This window comes from Polypterus senegalus, chromosome 4 (genome assembly GCF_016835505.1).
Source record: "Polypterus senegalus isolate Bchr_013 chromosome 4, ASM1683550v1, whole genome shotgun sequence".
NCBI classification, from domain to species: domain Eukaryota; kingdom Metazoa; phylum Chordata; class Cladistia; order Polypteriformes; family Polypteridae; genus Polypterus; species Polypterus senegalus.
The window spans coordinates 6,905,909-6,929,211 of record NC_053157.1 but is presented as its reverse complement, the minus strand read 5'-3'; the positions used below and the strand labels follow the sequence as shown (position 1 = coordinate 6,929,211).

At 37.3% G+C, this 23,303-nt stretch overlaps 1 protein-coding gene across 1 annotated transcript in view; it reads left to right on the top strand.

Moving 5' to 3' along the window:
* The window catches only part of otud4 (OTU deubiquitinase 4), a 103,702-nt gene that overhangs the window by 31,750 nt on the left and 48,649 nt on the right, over positions 1 to 23,303 (top strand). The window contains exons 5-6 of the mRNA XM_039750205.1: positions 450 to 522; positions 14,430 to 14,511. Of these exons, the coding sequence (XP_039606139.1) occupies positions 450 to 522; positions 14,430 to 14,511 (155 nt within the window). The remainder of the gene's footprint in view (positions 1 to 449; positions 523 to 14,429; positions 14,512 to 23,303) is intronic.

Sequence of the window (23,303 nt, the reverse complement as noted above, 5' to 3'; positions counted from 1 at the left end):
TTAATTCACTCGAACGGCACTTTATATGATATGTAACATATAATTGTTCAAATGCATTTGATGTCATCTTTGACACTGTTATACAATGGAATTATTTGAATCAAGGCCTAGTGCAGGGTTTACAAAGAAATTGGGAAGTGCTTGCCCTGGGAGTTGTAAGGAATGTTGCTGCATGTGTGTGTGTATTAAGCTTAAGAATGTTTTTTGTTTCCTGTTTTACACTTTCTTATTTTCTACAGTAAAAAAAAATTATGTAAATCTTTAAGGCATTGTTGACATCCCTACTCTGTTTGCCAGCAATATCCAACATATCTGAGGGCATATACAAGTAGTGCAAATATTTGTAATTTCAGTGTGTAGATATAGTAACTCAGAACATAATTGTGAGAACAACGTCAGACTCTTGTATGTTTGTGATTTTTTTTTTTTTCTTTCTTTTGTCATTACAGGCATGACTTTATTATTTTCCAAGAGCCAGGAAAGCCACCAGTAAATGTGACTGAAAATGACTTCCCCAATAAGGTAATTATTCTCATAATATAGAACACAGGAAGATTTACATTAGTTCATAAACTTAAGTGTTTGCTTTGCTTCTGCATTCATTTGGCAGAAAGTGTGAGATTTATTAATTTGTTGGTCAATTATGTTAATCTGTAGGATAATCTGTAATTTAATTTAGTTTCTATCAAACTCTATAAAATTTGATACGTCACTCAAATGATTTCCGGGGACCTCATGCATTTTGTGTGTGTGTGTGTGTGTACAGTCATGTAAAAAAGTACACCTTCTTATAGTTCTGTGGTTTTACATATTGGGACATAATAAAAAAACATCTGGACCTTACCAGGTACTAAAATTGTTTAAATCTAACCTCAGGTGCAAAACATACACCAGATTCCACTGTGTCATTATTTATTTAACAAAAACGAAGCCAAAATGGAGAGGCTCTGTGAGAAAAGCTTAAGTACACGGCATGATTCAATAACTTGTAGAACTACTTTTAGCAGCAATAACTTGAAGTAATTGTTTTTTGTCTGGCTTTATCAGTCTCTCACATCATGGTAGAGGAATTCTGGCCCACTTTTCTTTACAACACTGATTCGATTCATTGAGGTTTGAGTGCATTCATTTATGCACAGCTCACTTAAGGTCCCACTGCAGCATTTCAATTGGGTTGAGGTCTGGACTTTGACTGAGTCATTGTGTCACCTTGATTCTTTTCTTTATCAGCCATTCTGTTATAGTTTTGCTGGTGTGCTTGGGATCATTGTCCTGTTTCATGACACAGATTCGGTCAATTGCAAAAACAACATTTATTTATATAGCACATTTTCATACAAGAAAATGTAGCTCAAAGTGCTTTACAAAATGAAGAATAGAAAAATAGAAGACACAGTAAAAAATAGAAATAAGTCAACATTAATTAACATAGAATAAGTAAGGTCCAATGGCCAGGGTGGACAGAAAAAACAAAACAAAAAAAAAACTCCAGACGGCCGGAGAAAAAAATAAAATCTGCAGGGATTCCAGACCAAGAGACCGCCCAGTCCCCTCTGGGCAATCTACCTAACATAAATCAAACAGTCCTCTTTGGATTTAGGGTTCTCATGGAAGGACTTGATGATGATGATGGTCACGTAGACTTCTGGCTTTCAGTCCATCAATGCTGGAGCATCGTGATGCTTTGAGTAGGTGGTGGTGGTGCAGGCCGCCACCACAAAGAAACCAGAAAAAGAAACAGAAGAGAGAGTAGGGGTCAGTACGGATTTTAGAGCCACTATGAGTAGTTATTATGATGAATTGAACATACAGAGTATCAGGATTAAGTTAAAGTGAAGTTAGGAGAGAGCCATGTTAAAGTAATGACACAGTTTCGGTCAGGCTTTAGCTGTCGAACAGATGGCCTCCTCTTTGACTCTAGAATACTTCGGTATATAGAGGAGTTCATGGTTGACTCAATAACTGCATGATGCCCAGGTTCTGTGGTTGCAAAACAAGCCTAAATCATCAGGCCTCCACCACCATGCTTGACAGTTGTCATGAGGTGTTTTTGCTGATACCCTGTGTTTGGTTTTTGCCAATCTTGGTACTGTGGCCAAACATCTGCACTTTGGTCTCATGTGCCCAAAGAACATTAGTCTTATTGGTTGTTCAGATGCAATTTTGCAAGCCTAAGATGTGCTGCCTTGTTCTTTTTAGGGCGAAGAGTCTTTCTCTTGGCATCCTTTCCAAACAAGCCACACTTGTTCAATCTTTTTCTAATTATACTTGTCATGAACTTTAACATACTAACTGAGGCCTGTAGTGTCTGAGATGTGGCTCTTGTAATTTCTCTGAGCATTGCACACAGTCTTGGGGTGAATTTGCTAGGATGGCCACTCCTCGGAAAGTTGGTAGTTGTCTTGAATGTTTTCCACTTGTGAGTAATCTTTGTCACTGTAGAATAATGGGCTTCATATTGTTTGGAAATGGCCTTATAACCCTTCCCAGATTGATGGGCAGCAATAATTGTTTCTCTAAGATCATTGCTGATGTCTTTCCTCTTGGCATTGTGTTTACACACACCTGAATGCTCCAGACCAGCAAACTGCCAAACCTGATGATCAATTAATGAAATGCGTTTCATTAGCAGCACCTGGCTGCTACTTACTCTCTTAATTCCTATGGAAGCAGTAAGGGTGTACTTAATTTTTTAGTTTTTGTTAAATAATCACGCAGTGTAATATGTCATGTGGTGCTGCTCATCTGAGGTTGAATTTACCTAATTTTAAGATCTGCTAAGGACAAAATTATTTTGTATTCTGTCCTGACTTGTAAAACATTAGAATTAAAAGAAGGTATATTTCTATATTTTTATGTATTTATTTATTTAAAGAGGTTGTATAAAAAGCCAAATTTCCCCTGGGAACAAATAACATTATATCTTAACTAGTTAGCTAAATAGTTATGAATAAAGAATCGCAAAAACTTTTTAATGACTTTGATAGGAATGTTCTGATTGATCAACTGCCTTTTAGAATTGGATGATTTTCACTAAAAAAAAAAAGTAATCTGTGAAAAGACTGATCACCAAAACTGATATTTTCAGCACCTGCTTTTCTACGCTTTATGGTAATTAAGTTGCAGTCCAAAGTAATATAGTAGTTGAGGCAGTGCACCTCTTTTTTTATTTTTTCACCCCAGCAAACTTCCTGCAGTGTAAACAAACAGCAGCACGTGAAGACTTGTTTTATCAGTGAACATTACTTTGTTACAGAAAGTGGAGTAATAATAAAATAAAAAAAACATTAATCGAAGATATAGTTCTAGGCAAACTGACAAACGGCAAGAAAAACTCCTTTAAGGAATTCAGACCTTTATTTTATCTTTTAAATTAAAACGGACAATGCTTAAGTTTTGATAGCGAGCTTGTTTAAAATGCAGAAGCTTACACTTTTAATTGTAAAAAGAAAAGATAAAAACAAATGCGAAACTGAGGCTTAGTAAACAAATCAGCTTTTTTTTTTTTTATAAAGATCTGTACTGTGTTTATTATCTGTTGCTGTTTGTCATGCAACATAAGTTTTGGTAAGAAACAAGTACTACATAATTAAAATGGCAATTCATATTTTATAATTACAGCTCAAGAATTGTGAAGTGAGTAGCTGATACGCTGAAGGATAAAACATCTCTAAATATAGTTAATGTATATTTTAACAGCAAAATGCTGTAGTACAATTAATTAGTGCTTGCATATTTACATTTAACCAGTGTTTAATTACCAATATCAAATATATATGTGATAAGTAATAAGGCGCTATATTGGCGCCTGACCAAACACAAACTGGACACGGAGGCACTCGTAAAATAAACAAACTATTTATTTTCTTTCCCTGTGGGCACACGTCTTCCCTAAGTCCCACAGGCAGTACACAGTCCCAAGCACAGCACACAAAGTGTAACAAAGCAAAACACTCTTTTTCTTCCGCCACCACTACTCCCAGGCAACCTTGTCCTTCTCCTCCCAATTCTGGCTCTTAGAGTGGTGGTAGCTGGGCCCTTTTATAATCCACCCATCGTCAAGTTCTGGCCACACTTCCGGGTGTGGCAAATATGCTGCCCATATGGGCTTGGGTGTCCCAGCTGCAGCACCCCCTGGCCGTGCCTGTGGGACGCAACAGGGCTGTACTACCCAACTCCAATTCCAGTGGATCCCTGCGGGAAAACAAGGCGCCTCTCCAACCCAGGGGCGTGGCCATCTAGCGTCCAGGGGGAGGCATTGGACAGTCCATGGGTCATAGACCCCAGCCATACGCCTGCATGTGTGTGTATATGTATGTATGTATATGTGTGTTTATATGTGTTTATGTATATATATGTATATATGTATATATATGTATATATGTATATATGTATATATATATGTGTATATATGTATATATATATATATATGTATATATATATATATATATATATATATACAGTATATATATATATATATATATATATATATATATATATATATATATGTAACTATAGGTTAACACAGAAAAACAGATCACCAATTCAAGCTTTATGAATAATCGATTCGCCATCAATAATTGTTTTGGTAAAGCCATCCTCCTTCCATTTTATAATTTTTCCTCCACTAGCCATGACTAAATGAACGGTAAAAAAGTAAGAGCAAAGCGAGGGTGACTTATTTAGGCAGGCATATATATGACAGCAACACTCATGACAATGTCAATCATGTTACGTTATTATTAAAATGTTTCCTTTTCTTTTTCATTACTTCTTTAACACACTACTTCTCCGCTGCGAGGGGCGGGTATTTTGCTATATATATATAATATATGAATGACCTCCAAAGAGCGCTGAGACTTTTGATATCATGAACGTGTCTGCAAAAACTGTGGTCTCCTCCCCTGCAAAAGTCGAGCAGCCAGCGTGCGTGCATAGCTGTGCCAGCCTTTGAGACGCTGACTGCGCTTCTGCCTTAAGTCAAAGTGAGCACTTTAATTTTTTCATCCTCCCCGCGCTATAGCCCAGACAAGTGCAAACACGGGACCCCTTTTCTACACCACGGCAAAATAATATTAAGGCGATTCACACTTTCTTTTGCATGTATACGATTATGAGGTTCTCACCCCGGATTATGAAGACACGCACACGAGTAGAGGACTGACAGTGCCATCACAGCCGATTAATGGCGAGGACGTCTCACCAGTCTACACAAGACCCACCGCGACTGTTCTCAAAAGGCGATCATAACGTCAGCGAACACATCTCTATACTATATAAAAGAAAAGGCAACTTTCCTTTCTTTACACCTTTTTTCCTTTTATCCCAAACCAAAGCCTTTCTCTCTTAACACTGCAGAGGACACAAAACTAATTTTCTTTAAATGCCGGTAAGGCACATTACCAGAGGCACAAATTTGAACGTTCACATAGAAAATGTAATTTCTATACCACAGCCGTCGTGTAGCGCCTTTCAAAAGTAATCTACTACCGAGAGATGATCCATATATATTTTAGCTGCTGTTAGTTACTTACCTGTTGTGTTACACAGTCTTTAAAATGTAGTTTACCCGCAACCACTCCAGTAGTGCTCAATGTACCTGTACTTCTTAAAACGTTAATGTTTTACTGTTTAATAACTTATAGACTATATTTTATTATTTCTCCCTTGCACTCAGTGACCAAAGCTATACACACACATATAAAAGCTATACACACAAGTATATATATGTATGTATATGTGTATGTATATGTGTGTGTGTGTGTGTGTGTGTGTGTGTGTGTGTGTGTGTGTGTATATATATATATATATATATATATATATGACAGAAGCAATCCAAGCTGTGAGAAAACAGTAAAAAGGAGGCGTGTCAGACGTCGTGGTACATTTTCTGATGCAGCTAGACGAAAAAAACTTCGTGATGCTGCCGCCAAATACACAAAACAATTACTTTGACAATCATGTTATATTATTTTTAAAATGTTTCCTTTTCTTTTTCGTACCTTCTTTAACACACTACTTCTCTGCTGCGAAGCGCGGGTATTCTGCTAGTATATATATATATATATATATGTGTATGTATGTATATGTATATGTATGTATGTATATGTATGTATATATATATATGTATGTATATATATATATATGTATGTATATATATTATATATATATATGTATATATGTATATATATGTATATGTATATGTATGTATATATATGTATATGTATATAAATATGTATATAAATATGTATATATATATATATATATAAATATGTATATATATATATAATATATATATATATATACATACAGTATATATAATATACACACACACTAATAAAAGGCAAAGCCCTCACCTATCACTAATTCTCCAACTTCCCGTGTGGGTGGAAGGCTGAAATTTGGCAGGCTCATTCCTTACAGCCTACTTACAAAAGTTAAGCACGTTTCATTTCGAAATTCTACACATAATGGTCGACAACGTCCGCCATGTTGAACTTTCTTATTTATGGCCCTATCTTCACGAAATTTGGTAGGCAGCTTCCCTGCGCTAACTGAAACCGATGTACGTACTTTTTTCGGTGGTATGACGCCACTGTCGGCCGCCATATTGAATTTTACAAACGTCACTAATTCTTCAGCTTCCCGTGTAGGTAGAAGGCTGAAATTTCGCAGGCTCATTTCTTAGGCTTACTTACAAAAGTTAAGCAGGTTTCATTTTGAAATTCTACGCATAACGGTCATAATGGTCAACAACGTCCGCCATGTTGAACTTTCTTATTCATGGCCCCATCTTCACGAAATATATATATATATATATATATATATATATATATATATATATATATATATATATATATATATATATATATATATATATATATATATATATATATATATATACACACACTCACATTATATCTATAGCAAAATACCCACGCTTCGCAGCGGCAAAGTACTGCCTTAAAAGTTTTATTAAGAAGAAAATTAAACCTTTTTAAACCGAGGGAAAATATACCAATAATTATTTGTTAAGGATCTCTTTGTATACCACATTGTGAGTTCGGCCCTCCGGTTGTAACATGACCAAGCTGTGTGCTGAGCTTACTCTTGAGCATGTAACGTACAGTTGGCCATGTGAACAGTAATCTTGTTTCAAATCTCACAGCTTGGATTGCTGCTGTCATAATCGGTTTGAGTTTCATGGTTTGTTTCAAATACGGCAGTATTTGTAGGACTTGTGCTGAAGTGACATTCGGCATCTGTCAAGCGTTGTAAGTGTACAACCGGTTTCATCGATAACTTCACATCCAGCTTTGGAGAGTTTAAACATTCATAAACATCAAAGTGTCCACTACTGAAATCGTCACCTGTCAATCTAAGATGTTTAAGAGTCATTGGCGGTTGTCCAAAGGTGTAAAATATTTGGCCATTTCGGTACACTTGAAAGCGACAACCGAACAATTCAGCGGCAGCCATCAACTCACATGCAGATCCATAGGTGAAGGGCTTAAGCATTTCACTCTTCTAGTGCTCCTGTGTAGTCTAATTATCTCCTGTATCGTCATCAGTCCACAACTTGAACCTGTCTCAGTCATTCAATACATAAGACACAATGTGAACCTGATATGGCCGTCCAATATGTAACGCAGAGAATGGAAAAGGTAAATGTCATCTCCGGGCATGGAAACCACTCAGTAAGTGACAGTTCTTTGATCGATGGTGATCACCTCGATAGACATGTTAATGGGGTTACGGTTGGAACTGTAAAGGAAATGGGTACCTGAACAATGTAAAGCAAGTCTAAAGTACTTACACAATAACTCTAATCGTAATAAACGAACAATAAAACAGCGGAGAAGCCGTGGATTAAATAAAAAGGCTGTAGTTATCAGCAGGGAGACGTGAATCCCGTGGCAAAGCAAGCAAGGAAGGGAATGAAGAAACTGGAGCGACGGACGGCCTTATATAGGCAGGCAGCCAACAACATGGGAGGCGTTGGGATGGGGAACCCAACGCCGCCTCACACGGTGACTGAGCTGCAGGCTATGGACATATATATGTATTAAGTAGGATTCAGTTAGCGTTGGGAACCCGTGTACCAAATTTCTTGAAGATGAGCCCATAAGTAACAAAGACTGTTGAAAAGTTCAATATGGCGGCTGACAATGGCATCATACCACCGAAATAAGTACGTACATTGGTTTTGGTTAGCGCAGGGAAGCCGCCTACCAAATTTCGTGAAGATGGGATCAGCCTTCTACCTACACGGGAAGTTGGAAAATTAGTGACGTTGGAAAGTTCAATATGGCGGCTGACAGTGGCGTCATACCATCGAAATAAGAACGTACATCGGTTTCAGTTCGTGCAGGGAAGCCGCCTACCAAATTTTGTGAAGATGGGGCCATAAATAAGAAAGTTCAACATGGCGGACGTTGTCGACCGTTATGACCGTTGTGTAGAATTTCGAAATGAAACGTGCTTAACTTTTGTAAGTAAGCTGTAAGGAATGAGCCTGCCAAATTTCAGCCTTCCACCCACACGGGAAGTTGGAGAATTAGTGATGAGTGAGGGCTTTGCCTTTTATTAATATAGATATGTGTGTGTGTGTGTGTATATATATATATATATATATATATATATATATATATATATATATATATATATATATATATATATATATATATATATATATATATATATATATATATATATATATATATATATATATATATATATATATATATATATATATATATATATATATTAATACACACACACACACACAGGAAAAAATTAGACAATATGACAGATGTAATTATGAGAATTATGGATACCTGTTAACATTTTATTAGTTAAAGTGTGTATTTTAAGGAAATTTCGTTTAATATGATTATTTTATGGTCATTGAACAAAAGCCTACAGAATTTCATTTTGTTAATAAAAAAAAATGAGCAGTTAACATCTGTGGTCTATAGTTTGATTATAAAAATACACGCAGGAGCATAGTGTAAGAAGTTTTTTAAAGGGATAAAGAAAAAAAATCAATATCGGAATTGGCCAATTAAGTAACATGAAAATTGATAATCAGTATCGGCTTTAAAACCCAGAGAGAACTCAGAAAAAAAGAGCCCTTGCTGCACTGCAACATGCACTGAAAATGCAGAAGTTCACAGAGATGATGTGCCACAGTTCAGGAGCCCCTTGAATACTTCCTGGATAATGACTAAGGATCTACAGACTTCTCTTGCACTTGTTAGTACCAGTGCAGTGTTTCCCCTTGAGAAAATTTTATTAGTCATTGGTTGGTTGCTTAGATTGATGTTAGGGTCAATAGTAGCAATACATATTCAGATAATGTGAAGTATATCTTTTTACATCAAAAGGGTATGCATACAAATTTTAAATATTATATTATCCATAAATGTAATGGACACATTTTTTTAATTGACTCTATTCTAGCTTGTTGTAATAAGTAAGAGGTCAGAGCAGCTCTCTTTAAATTATCACTCTGTTGATGGATGATGTATTGTTATTGCCTAAGGACAGTGTTAGATTTATGTCTTGAAAGTGCTAAAAAAAATCTTACCATTCTTTTCTAGCCGAAGCTGTCATTTTAGGTGAATCACAGTGTGAAACTTTAAGATTATTTCTTGAGTTTTCAAACTGATTCCATGTCTTGTATTGCACCACACGTTGTACAAAGTGAGCATCATTTTGTGGCCTTTTTATGTAAGGGATACTGGAATAAGCACAGAGCAAAAGCGCACACACACACTCAAACCCACCTTTACACAAGCTGGTTATGTTGAACCTCTTTTGAAAGTTTGTATTGATATAATAAATTAATTCGGTTCACTTCATGTTCTCATGATGTAATGTCTTTACCCACTCCTTGGAGTCTTGCTGCCTATTAATTACTGAATGTCTCATTGAAATTATTGGGAAAACGTACCTACTAATTCAGTAGTACTGGAAACACTGTAAGGTTCATGGATCAAACCTAAAAAAAACTGTGAAAATGAGTGGCATGATACCAAGGATGTAACTGCTGCTCCCCAAAAAAACATTCTTTCAAGGCAACCACAGACTTCTGCACAATCCAAAATGTTTCTGCTAATGCCAGTAGACCAGTGTAACAGAGTTTACAGTATTTCCCACAGAATTCCAGCAAAACAATCCAGACGTTGATGCATCTGTGCCTCAGGCTTAAGTGTTTCTTGTGTTTGGCAGCTTAAAAGCCAATGTAGCTTGCAGGCATTGAGAAAGCAATGAATTCTGAGCTCAAGCTAAAAAAAAAATTAGTTACAGTAGTAAAATGTCACACTGACCTTTAGCCTTGGACATGAGTAACCATGGGGCTGAATACCCATTTGTTAAAGTGTGTAAATAGTAGTTGGCTTCTTGGCGCCGTCCTCATTTGGCTGGAGAGAGTCGGAGCTGTTCACACCTTTCTAACCTGCTGAGCCTGACTTTAAAACATTCTTGTAAAGGAGCCCTCAAACCGAATATCTATTTTGCTATTAAAAGCTCAAGAATCTCTAACCCCTCATGCAGAAATGGTATGTTAGTGGCATACAGGCACATGTCTATTGGAGCCGTGTCTGATCTCAAGAGGCATTATGTCCTATGGGGAACGCTTAGTGCCAGGAAATGCACTGTGGAAAGGTTACTCCATTTATAACACCACCGCAAAATTACAGAGGTGACACAATAACCATTCATAACATAAATAATTTTATAGTTAACTTCCATCCATCCATTTTCTAACCCGCTGAATCCGAATACAGGGTCACGGGGGTCTGCTGAAGCCAATCCCAGCCAACACAGGGCACAAGGCAGGAACCAATCCTGGGCAGGTTGCCAACCCACCACAGGACACACACAAACACACCCACACACCAAGCACACACTAGGGCCAATTTAGAATCACCAATCCACCTAACTGAATTAAGTAATTTTTCATTGTACAGCTCACAGCAGTCAAGTTACCATCACTGAATAACAGCAGAGTGAATATTGCTGTAGTGGTCGGCACATTCTCTCTTTTTGTTCACCATGTCGCTGTCAGTGTGTTGGTTGTTGTCTTGTCTCGGTGCTATTGAAGTTGCAAAGAATTCCCAGGCAGTTTGGCAGTTACAGTGATCCAATATGTTTGTGGTGCAGTTTTCAAATGTCAGGGTGGACTAACACTTCTTTAACTTTTAATATGATACAGTTTTGTTGCAATAATCTAATTGGTGTCTAACTACGGGGCATTGACTCCAACTAGAAATCTCTGGAAGCAAATTACTTTCTCAGCAGTTCATCTGGAGAAGCACAAGATGTACTGTTGCTTAGGACTGTGTGATATAGACTTGTATTGATATTGTGATTTATTTTGACCCAAAATGTGATATATAATATTTCACAATATATTCTTAAAACACCTTAAATGAAGATCAGCACCATAGAGACATGTGTATACATGTTTTCTGTACAAAGTCCAACATCTTTATTTTTCAAATAACAATTTTTGTGAATAGCTATACCTCAAAGAAACGGCTCAAATATCATGTTTTTTTCAACCATTTTTGTTTTATATTTCCTCTACTTACGTTTGAGTTTTCATTGTATGTATTGCATCTGTGTCTGACAGCCAATAAACATTGCTTTTTCTCTTTGACTGTTACATATAAGCAAAGACTAAGCTTTTGATTCATTACCGCACTAGTCACTGATGAGTAGAGCCCAGTGCAGTACTATCATCGGACAATCTGCTATGCCCTTCTGCTGCCATCATGAAAGCTGGCTACTTTCAGCTTGACTGCTAGTGACACCGCTATACCTACTGTGGTCAATTTCTGTAGAGAATTTTTGTTAACACTTTCAAGAAAGAAGAAAAAGGCAAAACAGACTGCATTCCTTTAATGTGGGAAGTGACATACTTCACTTCTATAACTGTCATGGCCAGTACGATTTTCTATACTGTGGTGTTCTGGGTAGTAACATCACTTCAGGAGAGTCCTATCGAATCAACAAGCTAATTTAAAGGGCAAGCTCAGTTATACAACACACTCTGAACACCCTGGTGATTGTAGCAGTGATGAGAATTACAACATAACTGATTGCCATTATGAACAATGCTGCACATCTTCTCTCTGAGATTCTAATATTGAGGAATTTCAGCCAACAAATTATTCAGGAAGTATGTCAGGAAATGCTACTCGGGCCCCTTTATACCAACAAACATTATGCCTGTGTAATGCCTCACTGGGACTGTGACAGCAAAGGCAGAGCTTTACTTTCCTATTATTTTCCTTCCTTTTATAATCATTCTAGTTGTGTATTTAGTCCGAAGTGTGTGTGTGTTTATTTATTTACTTATCTACCTATTTATTTATTTATGTAAAAAGCCAACTACTCCCTGAGGACAAATAAAGTTCTGTCAGTCTGTTCTGTCATATAGTGCCTTTCACTTCTATCTATCGTATGCCATGACAGAGTGAAAAGAATGTGGAAAGTGTCAAACAAAACAAACTTAAAAATGATCACTTGCATAGCATCTTAAAAAAAAATGCACCACTGATCTCTCATTATCCAGAAAACATTAGCAGACATTTTCTTACCATGTAAAAGTTGTAATTAATTGATTGTTTAAATGGATAATATAAAACCAGTTGGTAAGTACTCACCTCTAGTATTTGTTCAGTGATACATAAAAAAAATATGTACCCTGGAGGATATATGCCATATGTGATATTTAAAACATTTAGTTGAATTAAATGTTTAACAAAATGTAATATGTTAAATTTGAAATTTAATAAATACAGTTTTGAATTTAAAAGTTTGACTAAATGCATGCCATGCGGGAGGATTCTTGAACAGAGAAACTAATAAATTACACTTTTTAGAAATGCTCAAGTGATGGTCATGACCTCAGTCTGTGTGAAATTTGTTGATAGCTTGGAGGTTAGTAGCTGATGTTGGCCAAACTGATAGCTGGTTATGCTGAGTGGACCAAAATAATATCTCAATGCTCATACAGTACGTGGCGTTGAGCAACAGTGTTAGGATGACTAGAAGTTCACCTTTTTCCAACCACATGAAAGTGTTGCTTGTTCTATATTTTTTTAGTCTTTAATTATTTAATCTGATTCAGTCTGTTGTAATTGGGATAAATATCAAATCAGCAGTTAGGCCAGATGAATACAGGAATACAGCTCATTTTGACAGACACAGCAATAGTTTCACTTTGCTTTAGTTTAGTTTTAGCTTTACATAATTGCATAATGAGTGCAGTGGAGAAGCGCTAAATGTCCATGTGGTGAGCCCACCCAAACAATGGACCACATTCGCCATGAAGGATGCTAATGATGCCGCTCTTACCTGGATATGGCAGAGGCGTGATATAATGATGATTACATAATTCGCATCTATCCTGTAATCATTTGTCATTTACAAATTTAAAGTGACCATTTTTAAGTTTCATATATATAGGGCTTTGCTCGCCAACCCCCCCTGCCTGCGCTATGCGCCAGGAACTTCACGTCTCTGCCACTCGCATATGTGGATTTCACTTTCACCAAATAACAAAACTTTTAATTCTCACTGGTACGCCTCTTCATTGGGAAGAAACACTACTTTTCCCTGATGGCAACACGAATTAGACAATCTACAAGTCACTGAATTAAAGTTTAAATCAGAACAATATATTCAATCTCTTTTCGCTGTTCTGTTATTTCATCGAGTAATAATTTCCATTTGTTTGTGCTAATGCGATCTTTACTATATTTTTTTTGAGACTTTCGAATTTTCGTACTTCCGTTATCTTTAACCTGCGCTGCATGTGTACCGCGCCAACGTTTTTGAATTCTTTACGGCGTTCTACTTTGTCGTCTACTCTTTGTCTTTTATTTCCGGCCCCAGGCGTTGATTAAATTTCTTGGCACAAAGTCTCATCTCGCCGTCTCTCTTTGCAAGATTTTATATTTATTTATTTATTTATTTAAACCTTCCCGCCTACTGTTGACTCTGTCGTGACACAATATAAAGGTGCTATTAACAAAAATTCTCTATAGAAGTTTATTGCTACCGTGTTACTGACTGTCTAGTTGATAGCAGTCAACTATCATGACAACAGCAGTGGGGCATGGCCGATTGCCCGATGATAGTTCAGTCATCTCTGCTGGATAAGAGTTTTGCAACTCAAGGTGTGAAGTACATTAATTTAATAATTTACAGTTTCAAGAAGGTTTTGTGCACAATTTGGAATAATCTCCTTTTCAACTAAGTCAGAATAATAAACATAACACAAAATTTTATTTCTTCTTAATTATATATTCACAGTCATTCTGTTGTTGAACTTGATGTTCTGCTGATCTGCTATAAAGTCATCCCAATATGTGCAAAGCAGTCTTACTATAAATCTGACTTTCCTTCCATGCCAGGTTCAACTGTGCTTCCTTAATGGAAATCACTATGACAGCGTTTATCCAGAAAAGTACAATGAAGCCGCTGCTTTGTGCCAGTGTAAGTGCATTGTTTGTGACTTTGTTATATATAACTTGATGTTAAGTCTTGTTTAAATATAATGGTGCTCAGTACCTTACCATTGCAGAACTGTAATATAATTGTTTTCTTAGAATTTTAATCTGCGCATGGCTGTCGTCTGTGGGGACTTTGCATGCTCATCTCATACCTGTATTCGTATCTCTCTGTGTACTTCAGATTTTATCCCACACCCCTATTCCTGATTTAAGTTTATTGAGTATTTCCAAATTGCCCCTTTGTGAGTGAAGTTTGAGAGTGGGTGATGGACTGACACCTTGTTAATTGTGCATGAGGCTGGAGTCTGCACAGGTTCTAGCACCCTGCAACCCTGAAATGGTGTAAGCAAGTTTTAACATATCTGGTATATTATTCATACTTTTATGTTGCCATGTTTTCATGAGAATTAAACATAATGATTACTGTAGTTTTTCACCACTCCATAACTACCTTGGTGTCCTCATCACTCCCCTTGGTGTGTCTTTTATTAATATGTATGCAGTGCTCTGTGTGTGGGTTAGATTAGTATCCCTTCGGTTTTGAAAACTGCAGCACATGTCTTCTGTAAATTTGACCTGAGGTCCCCGGAGATTATATTTTTCATCTTTTAGAATAGTTTTTTTTTTTTTAGGAACTTTTAATATGCTAAGCAAACTGGAAATGGTTAAACCACTTGTTAAGCCTGATTTGAGGCTTACAAATTTGTAAATAATTAATCTTATCAATGCTGTGGTGGGCCGTTCCCTTTAGGAAAAGTAGGCATGATCTCCGCAGGGCTCCATATCTTTATGTATGTGTAGACAATGTAAGGTTTTTAATTGGATATAGAAAGCTCAGAAGAAACTGTTTTTCTTCTCGAGAGTAGAAATTCAAGACTAAGTTGTTTATGTAACTTTGGACACATTGAAGAATTGATGTCATGAAGGCATATAACTTTTGTAAGCCTACTACCAAATATGGAACATGAAGTAAAATTTCAGGAGCGTTGGCTTGGAAGCATTTACTCCTGACTTTGAAGAAAAATATGTGGTAGAAAAGGTGTTATTTTAGCTGCTGAAGGAAATCCGTTCCATTATGGCTGTGGCTAGAAGAGAAGTCTAACTGCATTCTAGAAGACTTATATGAAGACTTATTTTTTGTGATTAAAAATGTATTGGCTGTAATCATATATAAATGACCAAATAACATTTTTTAAAAACAATATATAGATGAGAGATTAACCTCGTCCATCCCTGCCCTGTGAAGAACGCTATTTACAAGATAAAGGGAGTGCATACATCTGTAAAGGAAAGAGGTCCCCATCCGAACAGTAAATTAAGATCCAGTTCCAGCTGTGCCCTTCACTAATTGGTGAACGTCTAGCAACTCGCATTCTTGGTGATAGGTATCTTTTTCCTGATGTTAAAGCAAGAGCTCCAGAGAAATCATTATAGAAAGATTTTCAAGAGTCAAGAGAAAGGAAAGTAGGTGCTCAGAAAAAATATCCTCTTCTGGACTGGATTAAGGAAGAAAAAGCAAGGAAATGTCAAGGACAAGGAAAATGTGGGGTGAAAGTGGAATTGATGTGAGAGTTTTGAAACAAAGGACCAATAGTTAGTATTGGGTGCAGTTCCATGGCGGAAAGTTCAGGAACATACAGTGGATACGAAAAGGATTCAGACCCCCTTCAATTTTTCACTCTTTGTTATATTGCAGCCATTTGCTAAAATTATTTAAATTATTTTTTTTCCTCATTAATGTACACACAGCACCCTATATTGACAGACAAAAAAAATAATTTTTGAAATTGTTGCAGATTTATTAAAAAAGAAAAACTGAAATCTCACCTGGTCCTAAGTATTCAGACCCTTTGCTCAGTATTTAGTAGAAGCCCCCTTTTGAGCTCATACAGCCAGGAGTCTTCTTAGGAAAGATGCAACAAGTTTTTCACACCTGGATTTGGGGATCCTCTGCCATTCCTCCTTGCAGATCCTCTCCAGTTCTGTCAGGTTGGATGGTAAACGTTGGTGGACAGCCATTTTTAGGTCTCTCCAGAGATGCTCAATTGGGTTTAAGTCAGGGCTCTGGCTGGGCCATTCAAGAACAGTCACAGAGTTGTTGTGAAGCCACTCCTTCGTTATTTTAGCTGTGTGCTTAGGGTCATTGTCTTGTTGGAAGGTAAACCTTCGGCCCAGTCTGAGGTCCTTAGCACTCTGGAGAAGGTTGTTGTCCAGGATATCCCTGTACTTGGCCGCATTCATTTTCCTCGATTGCAACCAGTCATCCTGTTCCTGCAGCTGAAAAACACCCCCACAGCATGATGCTGCCACCGCCATGCTTCACTGTGGGGACTGTATTGGACAAGTGATGAGCAGTGCCCGGTTGTCTCCTCACATACCACTTAGAATTAAGGCCAAAAAGTTCTATCTTGGTCTCATCAGACCAGAGAATCTTATTTCTCACCATCTCGGAGTCCTTCAGGTGTCTTTTAGCAAACTCCATGCGGGCTGTCATGTGTCTTGCACTGAGGAGAGGCTTCCGACAGGCCACTCTGCCATAAAGCCCTGACTGGTGGAGGGCTGCAGTGATGGTTGACTTTCCACAACTTTCTCCCATCTCCTGACTGCATCTCTGGAGCTCAGCCAAAGTGATCTTTGGGTTCTTCTTTACCTCTCTCACCAAGGCTCTTCTCCCCCGGTAGCTCAGCTTGGCCGGACGGCCAGCTCTAGGAAGGGTTCTGGTCATCCCAAACATCTTCCATTTAAGGATTATGGAGGCCACTGTGCTCTTGGGAACCTTAAGTGCAGCAGAATTTTTTTTGTAACCTTGGCCAGATCTGTGCCTTGCCACAATTCTGTCTCTGAGCTCTTCAGGCAGTTCCTTTGACCTCATGATTCTCATTTGCTCTGACATGCATTGTGAGCTGTAAGGTCTTATATAGACAGACAGGTGTGTGGCTTTCCTAATCAAGTCCAATCAGTAGAATCAAACACAGCTGGACTCAAATGAAGGTGATCTCAAGGATGATCAGAAGAAATGGAAAGCACCAGAGTTAAATATACGAGTGTCACAGCAAAGGGTCTGAATACTTAGGACCATGTGACATTTCAGTTTTTCTTTTTTAATAAATCTGCAACAATTTCAAAAATTCTTTTTTTGTCTGTCAATATGGGGTGCTGTGTGTACATTAATGAGGAAAAAATTAATTTAAATGATTTTAGCAAATGGCTGCAATATAACAAAGAGTGAAAAATTGAAGGGGGTCTGAATACTTTTCATACCCACTGTATAGGGAGCAGTAAATACACTGCAAAACAGTTAAGAGGGCTTAGATAAAAAAATTAAGATTACTAGTATGCTGTTGATTTAAGATTCTTGGAAGGCAAAGTGATATCCTGAAATTCCATTTTTAAGAATAAAGTGATGCAGGATGGGTCGTCATATTGCCACATTGAATGCAAAGGGTAAAGGCTTGCTCAGTCAGGGCTGGATAGTCTTCTGTCCTTGGGACCCCTGCAGATTTTTTTTCGCCAGTCTAACTGGAGTTTTTTTTTTTTTTTTTTTTTGTCCTCCTTACCATCTGACCTTAGGTTGTTTTGTTGTTACTTATTCTTCAATATTATTGCCTAATTTTAAATTGATTTTTTTGTCTTATAACTTTTTTGTTGTCATCCTGTAAAGCACTTTGAGCTACACTGTTGCATAAGAATGTGCTATATAAGTAAATGTTGTTTGTTGTACAAACAGTGGTAACTGGCAGGGGAAGTGGTGAAGATAATGACGCACCACATGCCCAGAGAACTGAGCACATTTGAAGATAAAAAGAATAAAAAGGGAAGAGGAAGATCTGAAGAAACTGGATCTTGGTGCCTTGGTCCCGAATTATTAAAAAATGATATTAATGCCTTGAACTAACACGCCAGATGGAGAGAGATTTTTCATTGATACACAGGGGTTTATTTTGAAAAATATAGATATGCAGGTGCCAACTTGGGGTGGAAGGAAAGTGCTGTTCGACTCAATTTCGTACCATTAAGTCAAAGAGCCAGATTTATAAAGAGAGTTAATGAGTGAAAGGATGAATATAGAGAAGATTGGCGAGTGAGGGTCCAGAGTTTGTGTTTTGGAGCAAGGATGGAATATTGGAAGGAGAGGGAAGTCAATTCCATATAGGCCCAATGATATAATAATAATGATAAGTTTGAAAGAGACACTCCCCTTTTTTTGAGCCTGTTGCAGAACAGGGTAAAAATATTTAATGTTGGGTATCTTCATTCCAAAGAAAATGTCAGAGAGGAGAGCATCAAGGAAAGTTTACGTTAGAAAACTGAAATGGGGAGCAATATTTATTTTAATAATGGCCAAACAAGAGCAGACAGATAGAGGGATATGCTAACAGGGTGGTGAAAAAGCCAATAATGTTTTATAAGATATGGCGGTAATTGGAGAAGACTATTCTGCAAAAAATTGACAATGTCTGGGATCGAGATATTTGGATACATTTGTCTTGTTGATGGAAGAAAGGGAGAGAGTATTACTGACAAAGCAGAAAGTTGATTTTAAAAGATTTGGGCCCATTTTGTAACCTGAAACCACTTCAGAGTCACAAACAAACTGCATAATCTGAATCTGAAGGTGTGTTACCAAGGAAAAGCACAATATGAAGAATTTTTATGCAGGACTCCATGAGTGTTTATAGAGGTTGTTAAGTCTGCATTGCAAAAGTAAAGACTCAAGAGAAAGATTGAAAAAGTGAGCAGATAGTAGACACCCTTGTCTAGCTCCTGTATGAATTTGAAAGGGTTGATATTTGAGTTAGTTTAAAAAAAAAAAATTGTCAGTGGAAATTCACAGAGGGGTTTAATCATATTGATAAACTCTGTACCAAGCTCCAAGAGACCTCTGACCTACCAGAGAAAAGTCCATGTGGTCACTTTCTAAAGAGCAAAGGGAGGCTGGTGAAGTTGAGGCTACATCAGTTGATGGGTGTCATCTGGTATATGACTTGAGGCAGAAGATACTGAATGCTGAAAAAAACTTAAAGGAATGTGCCATCCAAAAATTATTTTTATATGTTACTTTGCCCCATGTAACATGAATTGTGTAAGATTTTTTTTCCCCCACCATGGATGTTTTTCCACATCATTTGTTGTTCAGAGTTGGTCACTATTGAGTGCCATTCATTCACAATGTTTATAATGTACTTTCACCAAGAACACACGATTAATAATTTTTCTAGACCATCACCAAAAGCTACATGGGGTAAGTAACATTTTTAAAAAAAATATGTAATGTTTGGGTGGAGTATTCTTTTAAGTCTCACCACATGGTCACAGGGTTAGCAATATCTCATATTGTGTTTTTGTCAGTCATAGGCATTACAATTTGGATCAGGAGGAATGAGCAACTTGTATTGATTTGAGTCTTCCCAGTTAAAAACTGTTATTTGTGGAGCTTCAAACAAGAACTGCTTTTTAAACAATGTTCTATTCTGCTGAAGTATATTTTGTTTAAACAAAAAAAGCATATTATAATTTTAGTATACCCCTTTTTTTCAAAATCTTTTTTTAAGGGGTCTAGGTAGGAACCAATGTGATGAGAGTTTGTTGTAGGAGATTCAGTATACAAATAGGTGTGTTCTGGTTAAATTTCCAGGTTCATAGTTATGTGTAATAAATTGTGAGAAGAGACCCTGTTGAAATTGACACAGAAGAATTCTTTCAATTAAGCAGTGAATCATGGATTTAGACACTGGTGGAAACTAAGAGGGAATTATTTAGGCTGAAGTGAACAATGCAAGTCTGGTATTGCAACATCATTTAGTTGAAGTGAAAACCTCAACATCTTTTAAAAAGTATCTGGATGAGACATTATGTCAACTTGGCTATATGAACAAGTTTGGTGAACCTAGATCGATAGATAGATACTTTATTAATCCCCAAGGGGAAATTCATGTACTTCAGCAGCAGCATACTGATAAAAACAATATTAATTAAGTAGTGATAAAAATGCAGTGCAAGTTAAAAAGTGCAAGGCAGGTATAACAGTCAAACAGTCAATAACATTGTATAATGTTAACGTTTATCCCCTCGGGTGGAATTGAAGAGTCGCATAGTGTGTGGGGTCTCCTCAGTCTGTCTGTGGAGCAGGACGGTGACAGCAGTCTGTCGCTGAAGCTGCTCCTCTGTCTGGAGATGATCCTGTTCAGTGGATTCTCCATGATTGACAGGAGTCTGCTCAGCGCCCATCGCTCTGCCACGGATGTCAAACTGTCCAGCTTCGTGCCTACAATAGAGCCTGCCTTCCTCACCAGTTTGTCCAGGTGTGAGGCGTCCCTCTTCTTTATGCTGCCTCCCCAGCACACCACCGCATAGAAGAGGGCGCTCACCACAACCGCCTGATAGAACATCTGCAGCATCTTATTGCAGATGTTGAAGGACGCCAGGCTTCTAAGGAACCTGTGGTCATTTCTCATTTATCAATCATTTTCTACCCTTTTAAGAAGAATGTTCCCTTCCAGCTAAAAAGTGCATCTCACCTACTGGGGATCACTTGTCTATTAGGCGGCTTTTTGATGGTTTGTACAGCAGAAGAGCTTGCACCAACCTGGTTAATTGGTTTCCCTCTCTTCTTACTGGAGTACCAGGGAATGGGTAGCTGAAAGTGATCTTGGTTGGCTTTTTTAAAAGGTCTTTTAACAGCCTCAACTCCTTACTGACATTAGCTATTCACATGTGTTAATTGTTTTCTTAGATTAACCCACTGATGACTCTCCATTATATTTGTGCTGCCTAAACGTGTTGAAAAATGAGGTTATAGTATGAGGGGCCGTGTTTTGTCTAGGTTGGAATGAAATTGGGTTATGCTTACTGCTGGCCTAAATCCTGAAGGTAAGTGTGTCTCACTTTCTAAAGATACTACATTTTTTTCCCCCAACCTTCCTCTGTTTTTTCGTTTGCCTTATGTTAAACACTTTACACACGTGACAAATTTGAACTTGGTTGGATTCTGGTATCACACTCTCACTTTCATGTGATTTTAATGCAGTGCAAAAATATCTGTTTTCTCTAAAATTCTAATTCTGTCCACGTAGTTTATGGATTTTTGTTTTAATAAAAATAAAGTGGTCAAGAGTTGTGGAGACATTCCAGCTGTTCACCTACAGCTTGTCATTGTTTAACATCCACATTACCCTTTTCACAGGATTAGATGAGATAACGAAGCATGCATCACCTTGAATTTTATTCACTTCCTCCTCTTACCTAGACCCTGATTTATCTTTTATTTTTTCCAGTGCAGAAAATCAAACCTTTGGTAGTTTCATTTTATAGTCTCACTCTGGATAGGACTCAAAGTGGTCATTTGGATTGCGGGATAAATGTCATGCAGGAGTAAAAGTACCATGCAAACAATACATCAGCAGGAAGTGAAAACCAGGGCCCTTATTTATCAAGTGTCTCAGAACTACTCCTAGGAAATAGACTACTAGTCTGACTAGTAAAAAGAGGATCTAAAAAGCATTTATAAAGCTCCCTACACTTGCTCTCAGCAAGGATCTAAAGTTCGCATTTAAGAATTAATGATGTCGCAATTATATGGTAGCCCAAGCTGTAAAGTGGTTCTCATTATGACACTTTATTTTCTAGTACACAATGCCTTCACCACAAAGAATGTCCATAATAACAATAGATAAAGGAATAGAGTGTTATACCTTGTTAGCCATAGATTGATACAACAACAACATTTATTTATATAGCACATTTTCATACAAAAAAAAATGTAGCTCAAAGTGCTTTACAAAATGGAGAATAGAAAAAAATAATAAGTCAACATTAATTAACATAGAATAAGTAAGGTCCGATGGCCAGGGTGGACAAAAAAACTCCAGACGGCTGGAGAAAAAAAATAAAATCTGTAGGGGTTCCAGACCACGAGACCGCCCAGTCCCCTCTGGGCAATCTACCTAACATAAATGAAACAGTCCTCTTTGTATTTAGGGTTTTCATGGAAGGACTTGATGATGATGGTCATGTAGACCTCTGGCTTTTAATCCGTCAATGTTGGAGCATCATGATGCTTTGAGTAGGTGGTGGTGGCAGCGCAGGAAAAATAAACAGAAGAGAGACTTGGGGTCAGTACGGATTTTAGAGGCACTATGAGTAGTTATTATGATGAATTGAACATACAGAGTATCAAGATTAAATTAAAGTGAAGTTATAAAAAGGCCATGTTAAAGTAATGTGTTTTCAGCAGTTTTTTAAAGTGCTCCACTGTATTAGCCTGGCAAATTCCAATTGGCAGGCTATTCCAGATTTTAGGTGCATAGCAGCAGAAGGCCGCCCGCCTCACCACTTCTTTTAAGTTCTGTTCTTGGAATTCTAAGGAGACACTCATTTGAGGATCTAAAGTCATTTCACCCTACTCTCTCCTGTATCAATAGATAAAGGAGGAAAACACAGAGTAGAATATTAAGGATAAGTTAAATACACATTTTTTCAGTTTTACAGTGCAAAGAAACTGTCTACATGGTACATATTAGCAGGTGTGTGTTGATCACCCTATGGTCAGTTTTGCCAGACAGGTTAGTCTTTGGTCATTCATTGTCATTATTAATTGATGGACTATTTAAATTTTTTTATTCTCTGAATCTAGTTTAAATAATACCTACAGCAATATGATACTTCCCCAATGATAGTTAGGGTAATTGGATACCTCACATGTACTAATTGGATGATTTGTTTGTTAATGTTATTTCCTGTTCCTCTTGTGTCTAGGCCATAAAATATTGTTTGAAT